The following is a 27,219-nucleotide window of genomic DNA, read 5'->3' as shown; positions in this document are numbered from 1 at the left end:
GGTCCTCCATCTGTCAAGACATAGAGCTCTAACTGCAGGATAGCATGGTGGAAGATAAAACATCACGATGGCAGGGAGTTGTGCAGAAAAAAATTTACTTTTATTAATAGTCTCAAAAACATGTTACAAAGAAAACTGTCTTCACACAGCTCTGGTGCTACTCTTAAAAAAACAAAAAACAAAACCAACCTGCTCTCTCCCCTTTCACTCGCATATATAGCAGGTGAGTCCGCCTTTCCAGTTCAAACTGGCCTATTAGGGCAGGTCTCTACAATGGAGAGTTGACATGGTTAAATAACAAATACACATCGTTTTCTTAACTTGCTCATACCAGCAAGATCTAAAGTAATTCTTCAACATGTTAAGAGAACTACTGTACATTCAAAATAAACAAATCATTTGTACATCATTCAGTATTTATATTAAATACCTGAAATTTCCTCACACAACCACTATCCAATCAAATCCGAGCACACGCCTACTCATACACCACATAAAAAGGCTACTGTTGAGGCGCGCTTCCTCTTTCATCACCAGCACAAGATGGCCACCACAAAGGACTCAAACTCTTACAGGTTATTGCTTTGATTATAGCATGTTTTTAATATATTTTGAGAAAAAAACGTCTTCCCTTCTCAACCTCTAATGCCGAGTACAATTCTTTGTATTTATCAATATGTTTTGGAATTATAAATAAAGAAAACAGAAAACTGTCTGTGAGTGTAAGTCAACTTTCCTGAACAAAAGGGTTAAGCAAACAGTGAGGGAGATGGTGCTTCATCACAGTCAGCTTCAGAGATTATGGACAAAGCTGAACCTGTGTCCAGCTCCATTTTCAACTCTGGACACTTCTGTTGTTATCCATATTATTTTTCGATCTGCTTCTGTGATGCTGTGCAAGCTCTAAGCATGACAGGTCATCTTCATCAGTATCTGAATTATCTGATTTTTCATATTCTGTCATTTTGTGCATGTGTTTGGCTTTATGCCTGAAACTTTTGGTTTTGTCAGGTTTTTCTTTTTGGCTGTGCTTTTTGTCTGTTTTACATGCTCTTTCATGTGGCATTTTCTGCAGGTCTTTTCTTTTGTAATTCTGATGCATCCTTAGCTGCCGTTTCCATTGAAATTGCAATAGCCAGTGCTTTTTCTGAGTCCAAGTCCTTTTCTGACAGTAGCCTTTTTTTTCTGTGTGCTTGAGCAATGCATGCAACATACCTGTCTGTCCCTTAATGCATCAGAAAGTCCGTCTTTGAAATCGCAATTTTGTGAAAGTTTGCTTTCGTTTTTGCACACAATGTATACATGCGCATGGCGAATAACCAATAGTGCATAGGGGAGTGCTTCCACATAAAGAAATAGATCCTTATTAAACATTACAGTGACAATAGATTTCCAAAAGTTGTCGTAACAATGGGCATTGCCAAAATATATATATGTATCAACTTTATTGGTTTGGATTCATTTTTGCCACAACCTATGGTGTTCTGAAAAATCTGTTAATTAACTTCCATTTAAATTCTTTCTATAAATTGGAGTTAGTGACTTTGTGAGCATGAGTACAGATCTCTAGCCAAGCTTCCTCATCTATTTCCTGCTGTAATTCCCTGTTCCACTTTTTTTTCACATTATAGGAATTGTCTTTTGTCATTAAAGCTAGGGTTCTGTATAGGTTGGTTTTTGGTTTTTCCACCTGCTCTCCATCCTGTATTTTCAATAAATACTGCTCCAAGAGGGAGGGCTCTATTAATCTGTTCCAATTTGGGTGTTTAATTAAAGCTTCTTATTTGTAGATACCTGTAAATGTCTGTTCTTGATATGTTTACATCTGCTCTCAATTGTTCAAAGGATTTAAAATTGTTTTTACTAAATAATTGATGTACATAACGAAGACTCAAGTGTGTCCAATTTTTTAATCTTGCATCAGGTCTTAAAGGTGAAAACCTTTTATGTAAATGATGGATCTCTTCAAAAAGAGAGTTCACCTGTCAGTTTACACATCTGTTGTATTTTTTTCCAAGCTACACATGTGATGTTTGACCATTCTCCTAGAAGATCTCCTATTTAATCCTATTAAAGGGGGTAACCGACAGTGGCATATTAGTACTGTAACTTTTTTCCATGTTGAGCCATCTTGTATTTGTGTCATCTGAAAACCACACTGTCATTGCACGTAATTGTGATGCTAACCGGTAATGTTTAAGATTAACCAGACTTAGTCCCCCCTTAGTTTTTGCCAGTTGTAACACTTTGTATCAGAATCTGGGTCTCTTATTCTGCCATATAAATCTTGAGATGAGACGATCTATGAGACTGAACATAGATTTGGGAGGGGCAATTGGTAAGGTTTGGAAAAGAAAGAAGAGCCTTCGGAGAACATTCATCCTAATCGCTTCCACCCTGCCTACTATAGTAAGGGGAAGTGTAGTCCAGCGACTTAAGTCTTGCCTAATTGTATCTATTAATGTTGTATAATTACTTTGATATAAGGAATGCTTTCATTTGGAGCATAAATATTCAGCATAGAGACATTCACACCAGACATGGACCTATTCAGCGAAATAAATCTCCCCTCTATTCAGCAAATTTTGATTGCAAACAAAACAGCAGTGAGCTATGCAACAGTATTGCCACCCCACACCTTCTACCTGAACCGTGGGATGAAAATATACTTGACTGGCCCATGCCCTGCTTTATATGACCAGAATCTGATATGTGGCTTTCCTGTATAAAGGCTATTGCACATTTAAGATGTTTAAGCTCATTGAGAATTGTTTTCCTATTAATAGGGGTATGTTCTTGACGTTATAGCTAAGATATCTTATACCTTCCATTAAAGGAATAGTTCACTCTAGAACGAAATTCAGTCATTATCAACTCACCCTCATGCTGCAATGTCCGGTGTAGTTTCTTATTCCTCAAAGAGCAGCTGGAGACGCACGGGGGTGCCCTCCTGCAGCAAAAATCCATATAACAGGCGTAAATGGTGTCAGAGACGAAAAGGTCCATAAAACTACACAAAAACTTTGTAATATTCCTCCATACTGCTCGTCCGCTGCAATCCAAGTGTCCTGAAGTGGCGACATCCAGAGTTTACTCAAAACGGCGTCATTTAGTACATTTTTCTAGCCTAAACAGTCACTATACTACATTTGCCTGCATCTGGACAACTGGACTTGTTTCAGTTTCTTGAAGACGTTTCACCTCTCATCCAAGAGACTTCTTCAATTCTAACTAACTGGAGGAGTGTTGCAGACTTTTAAACCCTGTGAGGGAGTGTCCTTACACAGTCATTAAGGACACTTACTGCTATCCACTTACGTCTGAAGGAGAAAAATAATTCCTTTGAGGACAACAACGTACACATCTTGGCCAGAGAAGACAGATGATTTGAAAGACGAGTAAAAGAATCCATCTATGTTAAACGGATGAAACTGTCTTTGAACAGAGGTGAAACGTCTTCAAGAAACTGAAACAAGTCCAGTTGCCTACAATACAGCACTTAGAATCCAGTTCAGCATGCACCACATTATACTGTATATAGCTTCACTTACCTGTGATGACTTGCATCCTTATTGCATCCTGTTTGATCCAGTCTGTGATGTTCCAGTAGTGAGTTAATGACTGAAAGTAAGTCCCCTGTCCCTGCACTTTATGTGTCAAGAGTAGGCATGGGCCGGTTAGCGGTTTCAAGGTATACCACGGTATGAAAAAGTCAAGGTTTCAAAACCACAAAAATTTTCGGTCTTACCGTTCCTGTGGTATGAGCGTTTTTTTTTTTTAATGTGACGTCTCGTCAGAGAGAAAGTAGAGGTCCCTCATGCCACGTGCAGCTGCAGTGTAAAGTGCCCTCTCCCCCGCGCACCTGCGGTTGCTGTGAGTGACAAACAGCATAATGGCTGAAGGAGGCGAGCCCCCCGATCTTTTCCCCCGTCTAAAAGGACCAAGTCGGCTGTATGGGAATACTTAGGCTACCGTAAAAAGCCAGACGGCCACGGCTCGGAGGAAGAAGGTCGCTTGTGCAAAATGTGCTTGCGGACAGTGGCAGCCCGAGGAGGCAATACATCGAATATGATAACGCATCTACGGGAGCACCACCCATCGCTGTATGCTAACTTCAAGGTAAAGTTAATGTTGTCTTGAAATGAACAAGCGTATTAGCATCTGACATTAGTGAAATGAGCTTGTCACTGAGGCAGATGGTAGTTACCATATCTTATCTTTTCTATATCTCTGATAGTAACTTTTTTTTTTTTTTTTTACTGAGGCAGATATGCTAACTAGCATGCTAAGATAGATCCATCTTAGCATGCTAGTTACCATATCTGCCTCAGTAAAAAAAAAAAGTTATCCATAACTTTTTTTCTTACATCAATCTTTATTTCTAAGATGGATAACACCAGCTAGTTTCTCTAACTTGAGGTGAAGAAGAGAAGCACATGTGTAATGTTTTTTCCTTTTTTTGTTTTTAAATACAGACATTCAAAATACACATTTTAGAGCTGTAATCATAATACCATGAAACTGTGAAACTGTGATATTTTTGCCTAAGGTTATCATACCGTAAGAATCTCATAGCAGTGCATGCCTAGTCAAGAGGGATGAGAGCTAATCCTGACAGTCACATTACTGCTGTGGTTTAAGCTATTTCCATACAACCTATCGGGGTTTATTTCTCCATAATAATAATTTAACATATTCGGAACCGTGATAACAGGCTTTCTGCTGATTGGGTTAGGCATTGCCCTGGTGTATCGAAAAATTCAGAAGACGGTGACAGTAGTCCAAAGCCCCATGAAGCTGACCGACATGATTGATGGAGTGAGCAGAGCTGTTAGCACTCAGACTGTGACTATGAAACGCAATATGGATGACACCTTGGAAAGAGCTTTGAACACGCTGACTGTGGTAATGAACCGCAATATGGATAACACCTTGGAAAGAGCTGTGAACACGCTGACTGCGGTCATCAACCGCAACATGGGAAACATCTTGGAGAAGTTTTCGGCTTTGCAAAGGCGAATTGATCGATTTGAGGACCAGAATGGACAAACAGAGTAAGTCGTGTCTATTGAAATGCAACTACTCGCCCAAATCCAAAAAATAATATCTAATCCGCATTCCGGGCCTCCGCAACTGCTGGAACAACTCCCCCAGAGATCGCTGCAGTGAGACGCTCTTTCCCCTATTCCTCCCTCCGTTCTTCACGGACACCTGTTGATTGTTGACTCTGTCTGGGACCTGATCAAGGACGTCTCCATGGCACCCTGTTGTGTTATCGCGATGACACCCTGCGAACTGAGGCACTGATTGTGAGACTAGACGGGGCGACTCTCCAGGCTTATGTACACACACGCATCCATGGACACTTACACACATGCACATATGCAACACCCCCAACCCCCCAATCCCACGCCTTCGCCGCTTTCACCCCCCAGTGCGACAGGTGGGGTCCGCTGACGGCGGATGATGGCTGCGGCTGCGGCTGGCTGTCAGTCTGAGCTGGAACACCTCCTCCTCCCTTTCCCCCCTACCCCGGTGCAAGTTGTTTTTTTGTGTTTTTTATGGTGTAAAATGTGCTCATATGTGCTTATGTTGCTGAGGGTTTCTTTTTTTTTTCCCGCTGAGGTTTTTTTTTGTTTTCTCCTCCTTCCGCTTGTTTTTTTTTTCCCCTTTCCTCCCCCCTCTTATGCTGCCCAATCATCCTGTTATGTCTGTTTTATCGTTTGTATTGTTGTATATGTAGTGACGGGGCGATTGCTGAAATTTCGCTGTACTTGTACAGTGACACTAAAGGCTGATTCTGATTCATAACAACCGACTAACTATACACTATCCCGCTTATTACATGGCTCACGAGTGAAATAAATAATAAATAATCATCCACAATGACTCAGCAGCGACAAGGACTGGTCGGTAAAGTTTTCACTCTCACTTTCACTTTCAAGACCGGCCTGAGAGAGGAGCTGGACAGCGGTGCTTCTTCTGCTGTGGTTGGTGTAACGTGTTGAAAGTCCAGCTGTCTTGCTTATGTTGCTATGTGTTGCCAGGGCGGATCAGAGCGCCGTCCTTAGCAACGGTCTGTTATACTTGACGACGGTCATTATACAGAAATAACGGACCGTAGAATGCAGTGATGGACCAATCAGAGAGCAGCATTCAATAGAGCTGTATAATAAGCTCTAGTTAAAGTGCATCGTTGACGCTGTTGCAATGTAAGGAAATGTCTGTCATGTCCTGTCATATTTGTGGTGGATATTTTGGTGCCTGCTGTGGTTTCTTTTTCTTATGTGTTTACAGAGGTGCATGGAGAGGCTGGGCGGAGCTTCCCACTACCGGAGCTGCTGTCACACGCTCACCTGCAGCAGGTTGGCAATCAGCACCTGCTGATAAAATCCTGCTCTCCACGCTACCTGCTGCCAGATGATTTCATCAGTTCGATGTGGTACATGGCTCCAGTTAGATAGTCGTTTTCTATGACTTCTAGTTGTTTCGTTTTGCTCTCTTGGAAATCTAATCTACTCTCATGTTCCCTTTACGACCATTGTTCACCAGCACGCCGGCTTCCAGTGTTTCCAGCTCCAGCCATACAGCCCTCCACAACTCTGCAGCCAGCTGCCTTACCCTGTGCACACTGGAGTCTCAACACACCACAGCACCATGCCACCACAAGCGCCACCATGAGCTACCGCACCTCCATCTCCACACCACCAGATGGAGACTCCGCCTGGGACGCTCTACACCTTCATTTGCTGAACCCTTGTGAAATCAATAAATTACTTTTTAACCTACTTCCAGCCTCATTGTCCGCTTTTGAGTCCACACTCTACCAAACCGAGCGTAACAATGTCTGTTCTATGTGGATGCCATTTGGAATTCCCTCAATTAGTCAAAGGGTGTTGCCATCGTTCTTTGTGTAACCTGGTCAATATTTGAAGTAAGCTAATTTCTCTGGATAGTGATCTCATAGCTCACAAACACTGATACTTCAAGTCAATGACAGTATTCAGAATGGAGTCTGATAAGGAGATGTACCCTGATGTGAGACCTAAGCGGCAAACACGTTGACCTGACAGACTGCAGGACATGGAAGTGGACTACATGGGATATCGTCAAGGAGACCTGTCACAGTGGAGGCTACCATCTCCTACCAGAGGTGTTGGGACCGTCCACATGGTTCTGACACCAGATAGGCCCGCATGTAGCTCCACACTGAAATGCAGCCTCCTTGCACTAACGAAGCCTGGTAAACAAGGAAAAGTGCACCGACCCTGATGTCCAGTAGGTAGCGCCTGCTTGTCACAGTCCCCCTGGTTGGAAAACTCCCATCTCCCATTGTCTGTGAGCGCACCTGAGCGCATCGTTTCCGCCGCGACCGGAGGAGATAGATACAGCTGCAGAATCATTTCATAACAGTCCCAGAGATACATGTTGCTGGAAGCATCAGCTTTCACTCCAGATACAGAGAAGACGCTGTGCAACCAGCCTCTTTCTTCACCCGCAGAAGGAGGATTTTTCCTCAGAAAAACTCCCGCTTTGTCCGTTTTCTTAATGCCCACGTCGACTACACTGTCTTAACAGCCAACACAGGATGCTGCAACTGCCTTTAACAGGGCTCGAAATTAACGATGTCCCGATGTCCCGGGGACCATAAAAATTCCTACTGGGACACAAACATATTTGGTCCGGGACAATGACGGGACAGTGGGAAAAAAATGTCAACTAAACTTCGAAATGGGTGTTGTTTACAAAGTCATTAAATATGAGTATCTAGACGTTACTTTGTCGTTTGAATAATTTAATAAAAAAGTGTGAGCGGCGAAACTATAGAAGGCTTACTTTCTCGCGGCAGCTCACGATGGGCAGTTAGCCTGTTCATTCAAATGCATTCTACGTCATCCACTCTGCTGCTGGCTGCTGCTTGACTCGCGCCAATGCAGCATTCATAGAGCCAGAGCATAGACCATCATTAACGACAGGTGGTTGAATAAACAGCCCCCTGGTGCAAGCCCCAATACTGCCGACTCCCGAAACGAGGACATCCCAAGTCCTGGTCATGATTCATCGTCCTCCCCTGTGGTAAGTTAGTTGTCTTAACTGTCAATGTTAGCTAGTGCTCAGCGATAGCTAACGCTCACTCAAACAAAATGCTCAATTCCCTCCTCCGTATATCTTTGCATTTCCCTGAGGTTGAGCACTATAATGCAGAGCAGGCAGTTGAGAAGTGGTGGCAAAGTGGTCAGAGAACATGCCGACCCGTGTTCAACGACTCTGTGTGAGACAAGAAAAAACATCTCCGCGGCGGTCAGCCGTCCTGACCGAGACTTCAGTGAACTTCCCCCCGAGAAAACAGCCTCCCTCCCCGCGAGTGAACTAGTCAGACAGCGTCCTGTTTACTGATGGCGATTATGTATTTTGTACGAAAAACGTAACTTTGTCACTTTCCAGGATGTTTGGTGGGTCAGGATCTCAATCACAACACATTATAACAGCATCCATATGATTATAAACAGTCAGCGGTACATGTTTAGATATAGGAGGACACCGGGAAACACCTTGAAAAAAAACACACACGTCATCATACACGTCATGATGATGACGTGTACCGTCATCATCGCCGGCTTTCTGTGTGAATTATACTCTGGTTCGTCTTTTGCGCCGGAGCTGCTCGGCTCTGTGTGAACAGCCAGTGGCGGAGAAACCGATAATGCGGCGTCTCTGTGTGAAAAGGGCTAGTAACTCATAGGTTACAGGGAGCACCTGAACAATGTTTTGTGTTTTTGGGTCTTGAGGTGTATGTGAGAGAGTGACACATCAAGACAGAGAGGAGTGTTGTGTAGGAGGGCAGGAGTAAGCAGAGTAAATGTGAAGGGGGAGATCTGGTGGGGTGGGTGAATGAGTGAGAGCAAGATGATCGACGTTCATAAATGATAACAAGATAAAATGATATTCCTATAGTACTACTGACTTGTAATAATAACTTGTAATTACAACTGAAAAAAGATACATTTATTAAACTGTATTATGGAACACAGAGACCATACAGCCATAACATATTGAATAAAAAAAAAAACAACTATCAGAATTCTTTAATGTTGACATAATGATAAATTAGTCTGGATATTGAGAAAGAATAGAAAACATGTCTTAAAACAACTCCTTTTCCTTCTAGTCTAGGAGAGGCAACAGATCAGACTGATATTCATATGTTTAATAAAATAAGTATTTTAAACTTATATGGTGGACCATATAAATGGTGGTGTGATGGTTAAGTGTGATGGTTAAGTGACAAAAAAGGATCAAATTATATGTATTCTGCATAATTGGGGGGGCGACGACAATAATTTAAATTTGGGACACTGTTGGTTATATCCGGGACACTACAAAGTAGAATTCGGGACAGTTGTGGGACACTGAGGAAAAAAGTTAATTTCGAGCCCTGGCCTTTAATCCACGCTGAGGAAGTGAGCTGGATTATTTTTATTTTTATTTCTTTTTTATTTAATGTTTATTTAACAGGGACAATACATACAACATTGCCACAGAAAATGGGAAAATGTGATGCATATAAGACGTCTAGCTTCAGCTAATTTGCAGTCTTTGTCCCTGGTCAGGCTTTAGAATAGAATAAAATATACTGAATACAATAAATTCAATGATACAAATACAGTGGATAATACAGTGAGTAGGTACCATGAATAAATAAACACAGCTGCAGTTATAAATTTCAGATTAAAACAAAAAAGTTAAATTTAGCATTAAACATTAGTAAAGTGCTGTATTGACAATGACTTGAGAGAAGTTAATGTTCACATTTCTGCTGCTGCTTAAGCCAATGTTTAACTTTCACATTAAACCTCTTTAGTTCTGTTTGGGATTCAATTTCTGATGGTAAAGAATTCCATAAGTGTGTACCTTGCACTGAGAGAGATGATTGTCCAAATGTTGTCCTGCATCTTCAAATTTTAGAGTTTTGCTTGGTTATGCTCCTTGTCATTGTCTTACAGTTGTCTGTTTTTTAAAGATCTGAGACATCGCTTGTGGGGCCAGTCCATTTACAGTCCATTAAGGAAGACACGACCACAAGTGAGGCTTAATTAGTGTCTGGGCAGATACTAGAAGTTAGTGTGTATTGTATGCTTGTGAGCTACATTGTTAGTGAGTTTTGTGGACCGTTGTGTCCCCTTTTAATTGCTTTTAGTTTTACTTTGTAAAACATGCTGTTTGTTTCTCCTTTTCGCTCATCACAAGCTGATTTGAGCCTCTCCACTCTGTGGAGCGGAAGTGTTGGCTTAGCCGCCGCTAAGGGCGTTGGCCCTTTGTCTTTGTCTTTCTCTCTCTCTCTAAGTATCCCACATGTAAACACACTAGAGGGGTTACGCGCACACACACTTAATCTTATGAGCGACCTGTTGGAGACTTATAGTTAATGACCTCGCTTTAACATAAGATACGTGTGTCTCGTGATATCTCCTTTTTATGATTTCAGAGACGGACGCCTCGTGGTAGCATGACTACCTTTGTGGAACAGTACGTCACTACCCCTCCAAATTCATCTTGTGTGCAATCAAAGTGCACAGAAAGCCAACGGCGGTGTAACCATTGCCGCGAGTTTGTTCATTTGACTACCTTTAGGTGACGTATTCACGTCCACCATTTTTTAATTCTAGACACATGATTCAGCAAAATCATTATCATTTTTGAATTCGTATCTACGCGTGTCTTCTCCAATTCACATTTTGGCCATTTTTGTAGTCGAATGAATGTGAGTTCCCCAATTCCTGTTCGGCCATTTTTGTAGTCCTTTCAATGGAACACCCGTGACGTCACCTCCCAAGAGATCGTGACTGCCATTTTGGCTCTCCGCCATTTCGTCTCTTTGACTACAACCGCCAGTTGTGGTGTCAGGGCTTCGACAAATAGGAAGAAAAGGCAGAACCCGAAGACCGAGGGCAGGGATACAGTCTTGCATGTTGCCAGAGAGCCTCTTAAAACATCCTCCCTACTACACAAGGAGAGTTCATCAAAGAAGAAAGCTTGGAGTAAATCCTACTTGCACTAAGTGTAGCCAAGCCATCAGCCCCATCTCATAACCCCTGTTGAGACTTGGCCCACCTAGTTGCCCAGCTGCAGTCCACACCAGGCTTGGGTGGACCCTTCAAGGCACCATCCATTTCAGGTGGCAGCCAGCTCACTCTGCAGTATCTGTTCACCACATCTCCACCACTGATGGATAAGCTATACAAGCATGTTGAAAGGCTCTGGCAAGGATCAGCAGGCTGTAGCATGGCTAGAAGCCATAAACAGCACAGTTGGGGATAACTCCACCTTACTCTCAGAGCTCCTGCAAGCCTGGTCCAGCTGAGAGACTGAGCTTGAGTCCCTACCTCTGTTTACCTTCCCATGTGCCTATGTGCCTGTGGATGCCAGCCTAGAGACTGCGCTTGGGAAGTGCATATCTTCGCAATCGAGCAATGGACGCGCCATTGCTTCAACAACTTTGCGATTAAAAGTTATGAAAGGCTTGAGAAAAGGAAAAACTCCTCTTAGAGCTTTAACCCGATCAACTTCTCATCACCTTTGTGATGAAAAGTTTAAAGTTTGAGTTTTCATTGAACAGCGTGGGCATAGAGGCGAATATCAATAATTTGCTATCAAACAGGAAGTTGTTGTAACTCGACTGTATATGATTGAACCTGCACCAAACTTCACACATTTTATAAGAGTCCCTTTCTGAGCACATTTTCATTCCAGTATTTGCTAACAGTCACAGCAACCCCTAGTGGCAGCAGGAAATTACACTTTTTAAACAATTATGTCCTCCTCCTGGTTGGATGATCACAGCCACCTCAAACATGCTGAGAAAAGGTGAAGACCTGCAGGATGCAGGATATTGTGAAGACTGTGAGTTTCCATGGAAGGATGCAGCTGTGGCGGTGCAGCAAAGGTCAATGACTCATCTTGAAAAAAGGTAGTTGATGTAACACCACTGTACATGGCTGAATGTGCACCAAACTTAACATGGTTGATGCAGATTCAGTAGCAAGGAATTATTTGCCATTAGGAGGTAAAGTCATTGCGCCACCTACTGCCCTTGTCGGACAATCATTATTTCATTTGCATAAAAGTTTAACGGTGTGATACCTTTGACATCCTTAAATGTAATATGTAATTAGTCTAATTACTACGCGTCTTAAGCAGCAGCCCTCCAAGCAGGGGTGGACTGGCCATCTGGCATATCGGGCATCGTCCTGGTGGGCCGTTGACCCAATGTGGGCCGGTCCAGTTCGCTATGTTTTTTTTGTTTTGTTACCAGCATCGACACATATAATTGGTCTATTGTTTGTCATTGTCAATCAATCATGGGCTGACAGGCTCAGGAAGCCCTGACAGTGCTGTCAATCAATACAAGAACCAGGGTGGGGCGGGACCTCGATGGGCGGGCCGCGGGCAGGACGGGCTGCTGCTCAGCCTGTAGTAACGTTAGTGAGCGTCTTCGAAAATGTGACTGTTGGTAGTTGTGGTTGAGTTTGTTCAAATATGCCGAATTGTAATATTATAGGTTATTATTGTTCAGATGATAGCTAACAGATGCTAACGTCAGCGGTCTCTTGTTGCCATAGCAACAGTAAGCATTCACGCGGACTGATGAGCTGTAAATAGAGATGCAGAATCAAGCTGAGATACTTTGAATTTTAGCACAAAATACAAGTAAACCTATAGGAAATAATAAGTTTAATTTGCAATATTTACCATTGAATTTATTGTAATCTTTCAATTCATTTATTGTTTACTGAGGTGATAACTATTTAATAGGTATAATTTGTGTGTAACTTTAATTTGTGTGTAAATGTGTTACCCTGTTTGTCCTCATCGCCCTGTCTCTGTCTTTGTCTCTCTCGCTCTTTCTCACCCCTCCACCCAACTGGTAGAGGTAGCGCCCACCCCGAGTCTGGTTTTGGGTTCTTCCCGTTAGTCTTGTCCCACCCCTTGTCATGACATAACTTCTGTTGTGATTTGACACTATAATGAATAAAGATTGATTGGTTGATTGCTATAGCTGTCAATTTTCGTCCTTGAGTTCATAGCTACGTGCTTTATTTGTTAACTGCTATCAAAGAATATGACTCTCCTTTGTAGTATGTGTGAGAGAAACACCGCTGTTCCGAATCCGACTTTCAAGTTCCAATTACTTCCCAATAGGGTTAGGGTTAGGGTCAGGGTCAGGGGTTCCCCCATAGCCTTTTCGGAATAGCGGGGTTTCGGAAAGGCGGGGTGTAACCGAATTCTACGTGGTGTCCGCTGATAATGTAGTGGGCTGGTCTGGACAGAAAATGCCAGGGCTGAATTTTTGTCCCAGTCCACCCCTGCCTCCAAGCCTGTTTGATCTACACGCACGAGAATTGGTAGGCCTATATATCATACCGAGTTGTACATAAAAGTCTCCGGAACCACTGCCTAAACCCAACAGTTAGTTTGATTTGCATTTGTTGTTATTTGATGTTTGGGTATTTTGATGTGGGGTTGTGTAATGCCTTTTTTATGTCCTGATGACTGACTAAAGGCATATCCAGAGACTTGACTTTAACTCCATATAACAGAGCTTTAATACCTTAACAGACCTCCGACTTCAGTATTACGTGCATCCATCCTACCTCTGACCTCATCACACTAGCATCACTCTGCCTTGACATCAGAAACCTCATTACCACAGTTTATGTTCAACACACTATATACTACCAGTTGTATGAGGTGAGTCAGTGTATTACCTGCAGTAATGACCTTCAGCTCTCCGCTGTGTGGAGAGGCAGCGCGTAGTGCCAGCAAGAAGCAGGACGTTGTACTGCTGTAAACTGAACCAGTAGCAAGATGTATTTTAGACACCAAAAATAAGTCCCACCAAAAAAATATATACAATATGTTGTTTTTTTATTTTTGTTGCTTTTTTATTTTTGTTAATTTACATTGCTGTCAAACACTGTACATGGTTGCATAGACGTCGGAACTAGGGGTATCAGCCTCCCTACCCACTGCAATATGCTTGAAAAAAATAAAGAATCTGAATTTAAACTCAATTTGTCTGACTTACATTAATCTCTTTCATATAATTAATGCATAGATCTATGTTTTTGGTGTGATATGCAGCCTGCCTGACTACATACATACTGTATGTAGCTAATGTGTAGACATGGTGCGCTCAGAGGTGGAGCGGCATTTTGATCAGGAGGGACTCCGTGTAGCTGCAGGGCGAGAGCAGCAGTTCTTGAGGTGGCTCAGGGGAAACGAGTGGATGTGGGTCCCCGGAACTGACCCCCTTTCTATGAGAGCGGCTAAGCCTTGAGCTGGACATACTGAGGGATGTGTGTAGGGGACGAGAAGTTAGCACCATCCAGGATGATGTGTCCATCCTGCAAACCTTGCAGCCCCAAATCCGCTCCATGCTGTCGGAGGTGGAGAAGCTCATTAAGCTCTGTCTGGCCCTGCCCATATCTGTCGCGGCATCCGAGCGCTCTTTCTCAGCCTTGCGCAGGCTGAAAACCTGGCTGCGCAACACCATGACGCAGGAGAGACTAACACATTTGGCCATTATGAATGCTCACAGTGACCTTATGGGTGAAAGCGATGTCTCGACCCTGCTTAAAATCTTCATCAGTAGTCAACTGAGAGAAGGTCCACTTTTGGAAATGCATGAAAGCCCTGAGTCAGGAGCGCAGACTTTTCTTTTTTTTTATTCAAGGGTACAAATAATGCTGTTATGTTCCTAAATGGCTTGATTTAGTTATCAAAGTTTCATTTTCTTAACAATAAAGATGCCGTGTTCATCCATTCTAGTTCTCTTATAACTGCATGCTATTATAAAATAACTTCAAATCAAATCCTTAATCATTGATTGTGTGTGTGCTTCCCCCGCCCCCAAAAATCCCAACAAAAATCCCGCCCCCCCTCTCAGAAAATAGTTCCGACGTCCATGCATGGTTGAATCTGCACCAGACTTCACATTGTATTCGAGTCACAGCCTGAAAGACATTGACATGCTAATACAATAATAAAATGCAATTTTCTATTTTCTGATTCTTGCTTAGCCAAGATAGAGAGTTAGCCAATGCCCAGCTGGTTACTGATGTTACCAATAATAATGGACTGACAGATGAACTCCTTTAAGCTATATAGCTATATAGCTATATCATACATTGTGGATTTCAAAATGGACTCTGAACTGAAGTCAGTTTCCCAGATTCCCCAGTATTCACACCTAGGTGCAAATTCAGCTTTGAGCTACTATTGGTCAGGGTGAAAGACCCCCCACTGACCAGATAGTTAAAACTCCAGCTCCTTCCTTTGTTCTCGCAGCTGCATTTCCAGCACGCCCAAAGAACTTCTCCTCACAGCAGTGATGCGATGTCCTGCTAGTATTCCAGCTTAGTAAGTGCCAGCAGCTGCAATGCAAAGCATACCAGCTAACTACACAAAGCAAGTTAGCACTGAGCTGCTATCCTTGCAAAGGAAAGGAGTGACCAGTTTCCTCCATCTGCCGTCTTTTCACCAGACCTTGCACAGCAAGAACAGTACTGTTCAACATTGGGATTACAACGTTCTCCTGCTTGGCTAATCAGCCATGGAACCACCAGCACCTTTGCTTTAAAGAATGGTAACGTCGAGCTGGACCTAGATAGCACACAGCATAGCAAAGCATGGCTAAGCACAGGACTTTTAACTCTGGTTGATGTAATATACATGTGTTGAATGTATTTGGTCTCTTGTTAGTTGAATTATGCTTCACACAGACTCAGGGTCTTTGCATGCAACTAACCATCTTCTCTAACCTGGCACAACATCACACACACACACACACACACACACATTCCTTCAGTCTGGACCATATCACACCTACATGTGATATCAGTGAGCATGTGATGTGAGCATCACCATCGTTTCTTTGTTCTATCCTATCAATTAAACAAGTGGTGATCCACCATCTTGGAGTCCGACCCTTTGATCAGCCACCTTGTAGTCCCTTTTGATCAGCCATTTTGTTGTAGTCTTCCTTTGTCCATGCCGTACAGCACGTTACTTTGAACCCTAGCCACCATTTTGCCTTTGTTCTCCCAGACACATGCACGCACACACACACACATACACATGCATGCGCACACACATACATACATACATGCGTGCACGCGCGCACACACACACACACACACACGCACACACACACACACCTGTATATAGTACATGTTAGTTAGATTGTGTGTTTTCATGTTGTGTTAGATAAAGACTTTTGAACCTTCATGCTGTCTATTTAATATTGTACAAGAGTGAATGTTGCCAACCTGTACTCTGTCAAGGACTCCAAAATCCTTCGGCCATTACTAGCTGTTATAGTTATCTTGGTTGTAGTTATTGTGTTAATTATTAATCAGAGTTACAAACTGACAGTTTAGTACCTTTTTATGAGACTGTTTTGGTGAATTGGTGAATCTTTTCCCTTCTTCAAGGGTGGTGCCCCGAGGTGATCTAATATAAATTGGATCTTATTTATCATAATTAAAATTATCCCTGATAATCATTAATTATTATTGATAGCCAAATTGAACACAAAACTCCCTATTAATGTTGCATGAAGCACTACAATAGCAATCCAGTAAACCTTGGTGAAGTGATGTTGAAAAAAAATGACATCACTGAGATGTTGGTCAACCAACGAAGACTGTCACAATTTGTCAGAATTTGCCAACATATAAATCCTCTTCAAGGCTACAGTGAGGCGAGGAAAATGCTGATTTATCACAATGGTAACAAGCTGAAAATTGCAACTGTCTGCATGAACAGAACATTCAACTGGCCACAAAATAAACCAGATGTTGCTAAGGCGCTTCACAGTTACTCCCTGCAACAATGCAATGCAAGACATGAGATAGCTTATCCAAGAAATAGATAATCCAACTAAACTCAGAATAATTTTTTCCATGTTACCATAATAAATGAGAGAAACCAAACCAGTGGACAGAGAGGAAAGTTTGCTGATTTGGTCAGATTCAGTAACAGACAAGCTATAGTCAGGGTTGGGAAGTAACAGATTACATGTAACAGCATTACATATTTAAAATACAAAATAAGAGTAACTGTATTCCGTTATAGTTACAGTTTAAATTGGTGTATTCTGAATACAGTTTGTTAAAATAATTCTGCGTTCATTTAGAACTGGAGGAAGGAGATCGGACTCAGCTCAAAGTTTAAACAAGGGTTTTAATCTTGTACAAGAGGAGCATTCACAGAGCAACACGCAGGTCAGTTACAAAGTGAAGACTCTCTGTCTAAAGAGGGAGTCAGGGTATTTATCTCTCTCTCACTCACTCTGGGTGTGTTATCACTATAATAGATGCTTTTTCAAGCCCATATACAGAGAGGAGAATGTTTATTCTTAGTGTCGTGATGCTTACTCAGGTCATAGAACAGGCTTCAAGGCAAGGCCATAGAAGAAGATCACAAGTCACAGGTCACAGTTCACAGTTCACAGTCTCTCTAAAAAAGGGCTGTGTAACATCAATTCACATTCTTCTACATATAGCACAAAATTCTCATAACATATCCCTCCTGTTTATGCTGATTTTAAGCATAATTATTACATGAATTTTGTCGAATGTGAAGGCGAAAACCCTATCGGGCAGTTCAAAAACTTTTTACTACAATGTAACCCCCAAAACATAACATAAGCATCCTCACCAAGCTGGTCAACCCATCGCACTTGGATATGGACCTACCCCTACCTAACTAAGCTATCCCTTACACGTAAAAAATAAAAGAAATAGGGTTATTTTCAATATGTACTCAGTAGAATAAACACTTAAACAGCAATCATTCTTCAAACTGTTGTGTCCTTGTCTTCATCAAACAGGTTACCATATAAATCATCATCTGTCAAATCAAATGTAACATTTTCTTGTTCTGTGCACTCGTAGTCCCCTCGGTTGTCATCGATGGTGGGGACCCTTTCATACAGCATTGTCGTTTTGGTCACAGCGGTGTCAATGAGTCTCTGTAAAAGTCCTCTCAAACAGGGAATACAACAACATCCACAAGTGGTTAGAATAGCAATCATTACAGCTACAGATAACATCATAGCTTTTATAGAACCTGTCCATTTTCCAAATATGTTCTGGAACCATCCTGTCAGAGGATCATCGAAACCAGAATTTTCAGCTAGTTCTGCAGATAGAGAGGTTAATCCCTTCAATGCTTTGGTAATGCTGCCATCAGGTGCTGTATTGTTAGGAATAAACGTACAACACATATCTCCAAACATTCTACATACTCCTCCTTTTTCGGCCAGCAACATGTCTAACGCCATTCTATTCTGCCATGCCATTAAACTAGTCTTATCTAAGTGTTGACGTATGGCCCAATTGCCTCCTCAGTAAAATTCAAATCTCTCTTGATACTTACAATAAGGAATGCAATCGTGGTTATACATAAAACAGTTATTACACATAGTTTTAATTTTTGCATGGTGAATTTACCTGGCTCTAAATGTAATCGACCTGGAGCATTGTACTTAGAACATATTATTCATAAAGCTCAAAAAAAATTTTTTCATAGTTTTGAAATGTATTATGGATTCCCTCCTGTTGAGACATGGATATTCCCATGACTCAAAATTTAAGCAAATCTTAATACATTTCTTGATTTTTCCTTCAAAGCTCTATCAAATACCTGTTTGTCTCTGTGTGACTCCTTTGTTTCACCACAAGGTTTTCTCATGAGCTGTTTTACATGTCGCTTAAAATGTCATAATCGATATGTGTAGGCATAGGAAACAGTTTTATGACTATCAACTAACAAGGTAACTATCAGATGTTTTTATTCATGCTTAAAGATACTCCACCACTTTCTAGCAAACATACTTCTTCCTCATCTTCTGTGTCTCGATATGTATGTGTACATTTGTGTATGTGCATGACCTGATTTATTGGCCAGTCATGCCGGTAAATCATTCTCTCGTCTGGGTGTCCCTCCTCCTCCTCTTCCCCGCCAACCTCCTTGACCTCTGTCCCTTGGAACTCTGCAGTCTCGAGCCCAATGTCCAAATTTACCACAATTGTAGCAGCTGTCATCTTTTCCAAATCTCCGTCCTCCTCGTCCTCCTCGTCCTGCTCCTCTGCCTCTCCCTCTCCAGCCTCCACGATTAACATTGCCTCGGAAATACACATCTCTCAGTACATTTTCTGCATGCACTGCATGGTCGGTTGTAGCTTGTATCCCACTATCTGCTGCAAACACTACTTTCAGTCTCTCTAGGCAGATCAACATACCTTCATCGTGCTTTACCATGCACCTTAGTATTCTTTCTGCCTCTAGAGTGTTCAGCTGGAAACTTTCACACAGTCTTTCAAACTGTTGGTTTTCCCTCGGGTGTGGAACGCCACATGCTGCGTCCTTCACGTCACCCTCTGTCCATGCTCTATACACTCTAATTGTCGCATCTTGCCCATCCCCAGCTCTCGGGTTAGGCATTTCTATCATCGGACACGATTCTTCTATGTCATCAGTCAAACTCACTGACTCCTTTGGAGGAGAGAGTATAGGCATGGGAACAGGATCATAAACATCATACAACTTACCCAACCTTGTTGCTTTCGGACTTCCTAAGGCCCTTTCTGTCAATGTAGGAGTGGAGAGAGTAGGTGCAGAGAGAGAGGGAGGGGGAGGAATTGGAGCTGCGGCTGCGACAGGAGGTGGTGGTAGTTGAGGGTTGAGGTACGGCGGAGGATTGGGATGGAGACCCAGAGGCACATAATCGTCACCTTCCTGTTTATCTCGGTTGGAGTACAAAACAGGATAAAGTCCATTACCTCCTGAATCTTTTCCCTTTGCCTTTTTCTCTTTTTATATATTTTACATAATCCTGTGCCTTTTTGCCCATTCGTTTTATATCTCCTTTATATTGGACCTCGTCAGGTTCACAACAACATTTACAATTTCCCATTTTGATTCCCTTTTTTTTTTCCAATTTTACATTTACTTTCTGATTTTATTCGTATTTTCCCTTTTAACGTTATATTTTATTCTACCGGTCTTTTCATTCCTTTTCCTTTAGGGACTCTAACCCTGACGTCTTTTTGTTTACTCAGGCCTAAGGGATTAATTTAAACTTTGTCCTTCCAAAGACAGTTTTCTAAGAGACAATTTGTTCTCCCAAGTCCCTGGCTTGCTTTTTCTGATTAAGAGATACCAGCTCTCCCTAGTCCCTGACTAGATTTTCTTAAAATTTTTTTCATTTATTAATTTTACTGATTAAGAGATACAGTACCTGCTCTCACTAGTCCCTGACTAGATTTCCTTAAAATTTATATCCAAATTATAAGAGATCCCTGATCTCCCAAGAAATGAAGAAATGCATGCTTACCCTTTTTGAAGAATTGAGCCCCTGACTCAATGTTTGCCTAGCTGGTCCGTCTCCCCTCTGGTTAGCCCCGTCACTGTCCCACTCTCCAGGGGACCTGGCCTCCCTTACCAAACAAGGCTTTGAGAGCCCTGTGGTGGAGGTCTTTCCAAGAGTTTTTTAACTCTGCCTTGCAAGGTCTTCAGGTCCTCTGGTGTGGAGAGAGAGACAGATATTGGGGCCCCACGTTGGGCGCCAAAGTTTGTTAAAATAATTCTGCGTTCATTTAGAACTGGAGGAAGGAGATCGGACTCAGCTCAAAGTTTAAACAAGGGTTTTAATCTTGTACAAGAGGAGCATTCACAGAGCAACACGCAGGTCAGTTACAAAGTGAAGACTCTCTGTCTAAAGAGGGAGTCAGGGTATTTATCTCTCTCTCACTCACTCTGGGTGTGTTATCACTATAATAGATGCTTTTTCAAGCCCATATACAGAGAGGAGAATGTTTATTCTTAGTGTCGTGATGCTTACTCAGGTCATAGAACAGGTTTCAAGGCAAGGCCATAGAAGAAGATCACAAGTCACAGGTCACAGTTCACAGTTCACAGTCTCTCTAAAAAAGGGCTGTGTAACATCAATTCACATTCTTCTACATATAGCACAAAATTCTCATTACACAGTTACTTTCTCAAGAAAAGGATTACATGTAGGGATAACTTTACAGCACTACACGCAGGTTGCACTGTGCGGATGCAGGTGGCATTATGTGCGCAGGTACGCTGCAAGTCAATGCGTGAGAGCACTTTCCACACAACCGAATGACGATGGCAGAGGATGAGAAAAACGACCAGGAGGAGGACAAAAATGCATTTTTGGCATGGAAATTTACAGAACATTTTACTTACAAACCTGGTCAAGAGGGCCGCAACATCACAGTGCAGTGCAAGCTTTGCTTACCGTCAATGAAGCTGCTTTCAGCATCGAGGGACTCCACGTATAATTTGAAGAAGCATCTTGAGGTAAATTGGCTAATTAGCGTTAACGGAGAAATGACCCCGGCAACTATTAATCCAGCTCCGCCGGCTGGGCTGAGAGTGCTCACATGCGGGGAAAGAAAGGAGGGTTAATGTCCGCCGGCTCGCATGTTGCTTGTCGTACACTCACAAACTATGGAGCCAGAACGGTGACTTTAAAATTTGGCAACCAAAAAAAAAAATTGCCATTGAAAACAAAACCAGTACTGAAAAAGGAAACATTGGCATTGAAACATTTGTATTGAAAACAGTTGTATTGGCATTGAAACAAGTATTGGCACTGAAAAATGAAATTAATTAAAATAATTAAAATCTGAAAATATTATTATTTTATTTTATTTGGATTTTTTGCATTTTTCAATGACAATCTTCAGATTTTTTCTTCATGTCACTTTTTTTTCAGTGACAGATTTTTTTACAATGTCAGTTTTTAACTTTGAACGGCTAACTATCATTAACCACAGATTAGCTAGCCAACACCTATTAACTTAGCATTTGTTTCAGTGGACCGCTGCCAAACCAGCACAACAGCCGTTCAAAGTTAACTTTAACTCGGCCAGGGTCTTTGTGAGAAACACAACGGCAAAACATCACAGGGCTGGAGGCATAGCATTAGCTACCATTTACCCAGGGTCCACATTTAAATCTCTGGCTCATCTGCCAGTGGCAGGTAAACTGAGAAAAGCAGAGCTGGTAGTCACAGCTCAGTAAGTTAGCTGCTCAGACTCTCCATGACCGCGCTGGAAACAGAGTCCGCTGGAACATTTTTATCATCACCAGAAGCAAATTCGGCCCTTGTAAGAGTTATTGTGTACTACCTGCGTTGAAGCTGAGCTAGCGGCTCAAAGATGAGAGGCTGTATGATGTGTTTGTGCTGGGGATGTCATTAGCTTAACGTACACAGCCGAAGCCCTGCTGTTTATCATGTCAATGTTAACGTCCCAGGCTGTGTTACTGCAGGGCTGCCAACTTTTCAAAAAGCCTGGGAGTGAGATTTTGTGGGGCCAACCAAAATTTTGCCGTATACACGCCAATTTTTTGTTTGGCCCATTGACATACAGCAAAAAACATTTACCGCTTACCGTACATCAGTGGTTCTCAATGTATTAGCCTTAGGCACTACTCAGAGTGTACAAATTGAACCAATTTAACCAACAGTAAGACACAAGACACAGCATGGCCCATTTTGTGCATATTTATTTTTGGGAAAAATGAAAAACCCCAAAACGTTTTTTAAATGAAAAGTAACACAGAAGAACACAAATTATGTCCATTTAAGGTAAAGTTAGTAAAATCAAAACTTTTACAGCCTTAACATATTGTGCATCAAGTGTGATTCTAATTTTCCTTTTAAGGGCCAATGTCCACATGACATTTTTTCCCGAACTATATGCATTTAATAATGCAGAGGTTAATGTACAGTAGGGGGTAGATAGTAGGGAAAGCTGCCAATTTCAAACAGACTACTCATCTCAGGATACTCATCTCAGTCCTTGATGGCTGTGTGCCTGGTTGTACTTGCTTGTTGCCTTTTTTGAGGCCTTGATGATGTCCTGGGAGGGCTCCCACTTGAAGCAGGGCTCCAGGCCAGCCATCTTGATGGTCATGATGGACGACAATGTCCCATCCAGAGCCAGGCTGTTTCTTGTCTTGGTTTTGTTGAGCCCCACCACGGAAAAAACCCTCTCTGCGTCGGCGTTGGAGTGGGGTAAAACCAGGACCAGCTTGGCGATTGTTGAAAGCCTCATGAACAGAGGTAATCCTGTCACCTATGAAGAAGGAACCAAGAACACAATGGAAAAATATGTTATATTACTTTGTAAGAGGAGTAAAGGATAATTAATTTTGTCTAAAACCAAATGCATGCACCTAGTTTTATGCATACATACCAAATTATTCTAATTTGTATTTTCTACTATGTTATTGGTGTACAAGAATCATTCTTACCCTGTGTTTCCGGGTTGCCATCTCAGCCCAGAAGTTCTCTGTCTCGTGTTCAGAGTCCTGGAGGGGTGGTAATGCCATAGTCTGGTATTCCAGGAGCTCTTCGCTGAGTTTGTCATGCTCCTCTGGCCCATGGTAGGGGAGCAGGTGAGGGAACCTTATTTTAAAAGCACAGTTACAAGTATTTTATTTTTGATATATGATGTATGTATGATATATGTCATCAACCCAAATAATTGTTTTTTAAAAGCCAGTTAGGGATGGATCATGTGCTTAGAGGCAAAATTCTATAATTACAATGCTTTGTTATAGAATTCATGGCATTTAGTCTCAGATAACAAGCAGAGATTGCTGAAAAAAATCCTAACCTCTCCACAAAGTACAGGACATCTTCCATGCCACATTCAAACCTTTGCCGGACATCTATGAACTTTGCATGCTTGAGCAGTGGCTCTTGCAGAGGCAGCTTCTTCATGGCATACTCCACAGCATTTATTAGAAAACTGTGGGCAGCTTCATGGAACTTCTCAACCTGATGGGGTGTGATGTCTCCATCATCAAGCAATCTGTGGAGCTTGGCCCTAGTGGTAAAGCCAATGTTCAGCTTTCTTCCTGTCACAGATACAACAAATCAAGGTTGACAGATATGCTGTGTCATGCTTATCATATCATCTAGTTAGACCAAAAAACTAGGACAATCTTTTCTCCTCATGATATAAGACAAGGCTAGGTACATGGGCTTCCCCTGTAGTTTGGTCACCTCACTTGTGGAATTAGAAGTATTCATAATAATAATAATAATAATAATAATAATAATAGTGGAATATTAAACACTGACCTGGCAAATGGTTGTCCTTTTCTTTGAAAGAAATCTCATGTGGCTGTTCGTGGCCTATCAGTGCTCTAGGTACCATGAATTTGCTGCACATCTTGCGAATGAAGTTCAACATCTACACATCAACACAGACATTTACAGGTGTAAAACAGTAAAACATGTTGCAGCAGAAAAAGCAACAACAGCAAAAGTATATCCTCTGCTTCTGTACCTCATCATGTAGTAAGAATATTGATGAACATTCTCTCTGCAGTAGAAGGTTGAAAGATGTGAATGTTGGTATGGTGGCCTGGAAAAAGAGCAGGTACACCTCTGTCATGGGGTCAGTGAATGCCTCCCGAAGTCTCCTGAACCTCGCCTGACTTTCATCTTGAATGGAAAAAACAACGTTGGCAATATGTACAGCTAACAAAGTTGTGGTATTAGTAGTAGATGCATAAGGGAAATGACATGAGGGACCATACTAGCAGATTTGAAGTAGCTGGCCAAAGGGTCATACAGCCTCAGAATCCGGGTCACGCAGCGCTCAAGGCTTAACCAGCGAACAGAGATATGCTGCAGGATCTCCATATACTCTGCCTCGTGGAGCTCACAAAATTCTGTTACAGGCATTTAATTATAAAACATATGTATTCAAAAGTGCTGTATTTCAATATTTTAATTGGGACTGTCAAAAGTGCATACCTGTTAAGTAGCCCTTTCGGTTGTTGCTACCCTTAAACCAGTAGCCCACATCCACTATCAGGTCCTCCAGATCAAATTTAGAAACCTGCAATACATACATCAGACCATAAACATTGAGGTTATTGCATGTAATCAGTAAACAGATATTAGTTACATATGAAGTACAATTAGGCCTATACTTACTTCCAAAAACCCTGCACCAGCTTTTTTAGCAGTGTTATGGACAATATGACATGGGCAGCCATGAACATAAATGCTGGGGTGTTCCTTCAGGATTCTGGAGGAAATGGAGTTCTGTGAACCTGTGTTCACTGCAGCATTGTCCACAGAAAGACCAACACACTTCTGCCAAGGAATAGCCTTTTCTTCCAAGGTGGTCTTGATCTTGCTGAAGATCACTTCTGCTGTCCCACACCTTGCCCCGCTAGTAGTACACATCCCCAGGAAGCGGTGTTCAACCTTGTCTTTCATAAAGATCCTGACTGTCAGGGGGTTCATCTTCTCTACTCCTGCAATGACAGCATAGTTAAGCAAAACATCCCATCCTCTTATGTACATGTATGCACAAAAACTAAATCATGCCAGATTATTGCTGAGGTGAAAAAAAAAATAGTTTGGCAACTACCTGTGTCATTGGATCCATCTGTGACTAGAGTGTATGGTTGTTCCCTCATTTGATCGACCAACTCCCTCATAAAATGTGGTGCCAGCGCCTCGTTAACTATGCTGGACATTTTTGTCCTGGCACACCGGTATTCCTGGGCTGTTCTTGAGTCTTTAAAACACTCCTTTAGAAGAGGCCCCAGGTGGTCTGCAACAGCTAGTGGCACATTGTGCTGCACTAGTGTTGCTGTTATTTTGACCTCAGCCCTCCTTGTCTGTAAGAATTTTTTTTATTAGTACTCCCAAAAGAACACAGTTGAGTTGAAATAGACAGTATATTAGACAAAACTATAAATCGTGATACACAAAACTCTTGAACCTTGACAGACCATGACAGTGACACATAGCATACCTTAGCCTCTTGGTCTGCCATACCCACAACAGAGGAAGAGGGCACTGAAAATCTGTCTAGAGTTGCCTGCGATTGAAGTGCCTGTTGCTTGTCCTGGTGGCTCTTGCTCTTAATGCGTCGTACAACATCAGTTACCCCTTGGTGGCAACATGAGTTCTCGACACGACACACAGAGCACCAGTAATGTGTGCTGAGGGTCCCTCTTGTTATGAATGGCCATGTTGTGGTCCACTCACTTTTGAAGATGGACTTGTATTTTGCAGCTCCACACATGGCTCTACTCCTCGACCCCTGCTCAGGCCACTGCTGTTCTTCATTCTCTGTCTGTGGCTGTTCTGTCTGTAACTGTTCTTCCTCTTGTTCTGTTGGTCGCTGTTCTGTTTGTTCCTGTTCTGTCTGTTGTTCTGTCTGTTCCTGTTCTGTCTCTTGTTCTGTTGGTTCCTGTTCTGTAGCCCTTTTCTTATACGTCTGTTTTTTTGATAAATAAAATAAAATATTTCTCTTTGTTCCTGCTGCTGCTGGCCCTGGCTTTTTTTTATTGGGCATCCTTGAAACCTTTAGGTTTAATAAAAGTCATGTTGGTTTAATAATTCTGCGCTAGTATATCAGTTACAATATGCTTTTTTTCTGGCATACAATTTCTGTTGTGCTTATTCTGAATTCAATTTTGATATCGCTTAAAGGAATAGCATACTGTTACAGCATGCGGGTGAGTCCATAATGACTGAATTTTGTTTCTAGGGTGAACTATTCCTTTAAAGCAACACCATGGAGAGCGCAACAGATTTTACGACAGTAACGTTAGTAGAAGACAATAGAGCTCAACAGTGACCGCCCGCTTTTTTAGCAGCTCTGGCTCCGGAAGTAAATTTGCCATTCATTTACTCCATTGACGTTTCATAAAATCCTTATATAAAGAGTTTTAAGCCTGGAACCAAGCCAATCAGCTACCAGATGAATCGTGACAATAAAACATTTAATTCGGCACAGAAAAAAATTTGGAAAACGGAGAAAAAAAGCAAAGGTACAAGACTGTGTACACAATTATCTTAAGAGTAAAGGGAACTACTCATCCCATAAACCATTGCGAATGTAACCCGCGAAATTTCATGTTCGGGTTAACCCTTTCAACACTCTTCTCCTCATCTCTAAATAAACGCAGCAGGTCAGAAAGTGAAATCATGGCCGCTCTGTGGTGAACCATCGGAGAGTTCAGTGTTAGCAGTAACTAGCTAACATGAAATTCGCGGGTCCGGTAACATTTTCATGGTAACAGAACCACACTGTTGAGCTCTATACTGTTTCCCAGCTGTAGGGGAACCAGACTTCC

At 42.0% G+C, this 27,219-nt stretch overlaps 1 protein-coding gene across 1 annotated transcript; it reads right to left on the bottom strand.

Annotated features, from left to right (window-relative positions):
• Positions 1-22,684: 22,684 nt before the first annotated feature.
• LOC311269567 (uncharacterized protein) lies at positions 22,685-25,372 on the bottom strand (the record flags this gene model as incomplete). The annotated part of the gene is made up of 8 exons (XM_084373780.1): positions 22,685-23,180; positions 23,359-23,512; positions 23,724-23,967; positions 24,194-24,305; positions 24,402-24,559; positions 24,655-24,789; positions 24,875-24,959; positions 25,058-25,372. 8 exons carry the CDS (start codon positions 25,370-25,372, stop codon positions 22,893-22,895), a joined length of 1,491 nt encoding a protein of 496 aa, XP_084229906.1. The 3' UTR covers positions 22,685-22,892.
• Positions 25,373-27,219: the final 1,847 nt, after the last annotated feature.

The sequence above is a fragment of the Pagrus pagrus genome, assembly GCF_965226575.1.
Source record: "Pagrus pagrus genome assembly, chromosome: 14".
Lineage (NCBI taxonomy): Eukaryota > Metazoa > Chordata > Actinopteri > Spariformes > Sparidae > Pagrus > Pagrus pagrus.
Note: the sequence above shows the minus strand (reverse complement) of the source record. Positions and strands in the feature narration are given on the sequence as shown.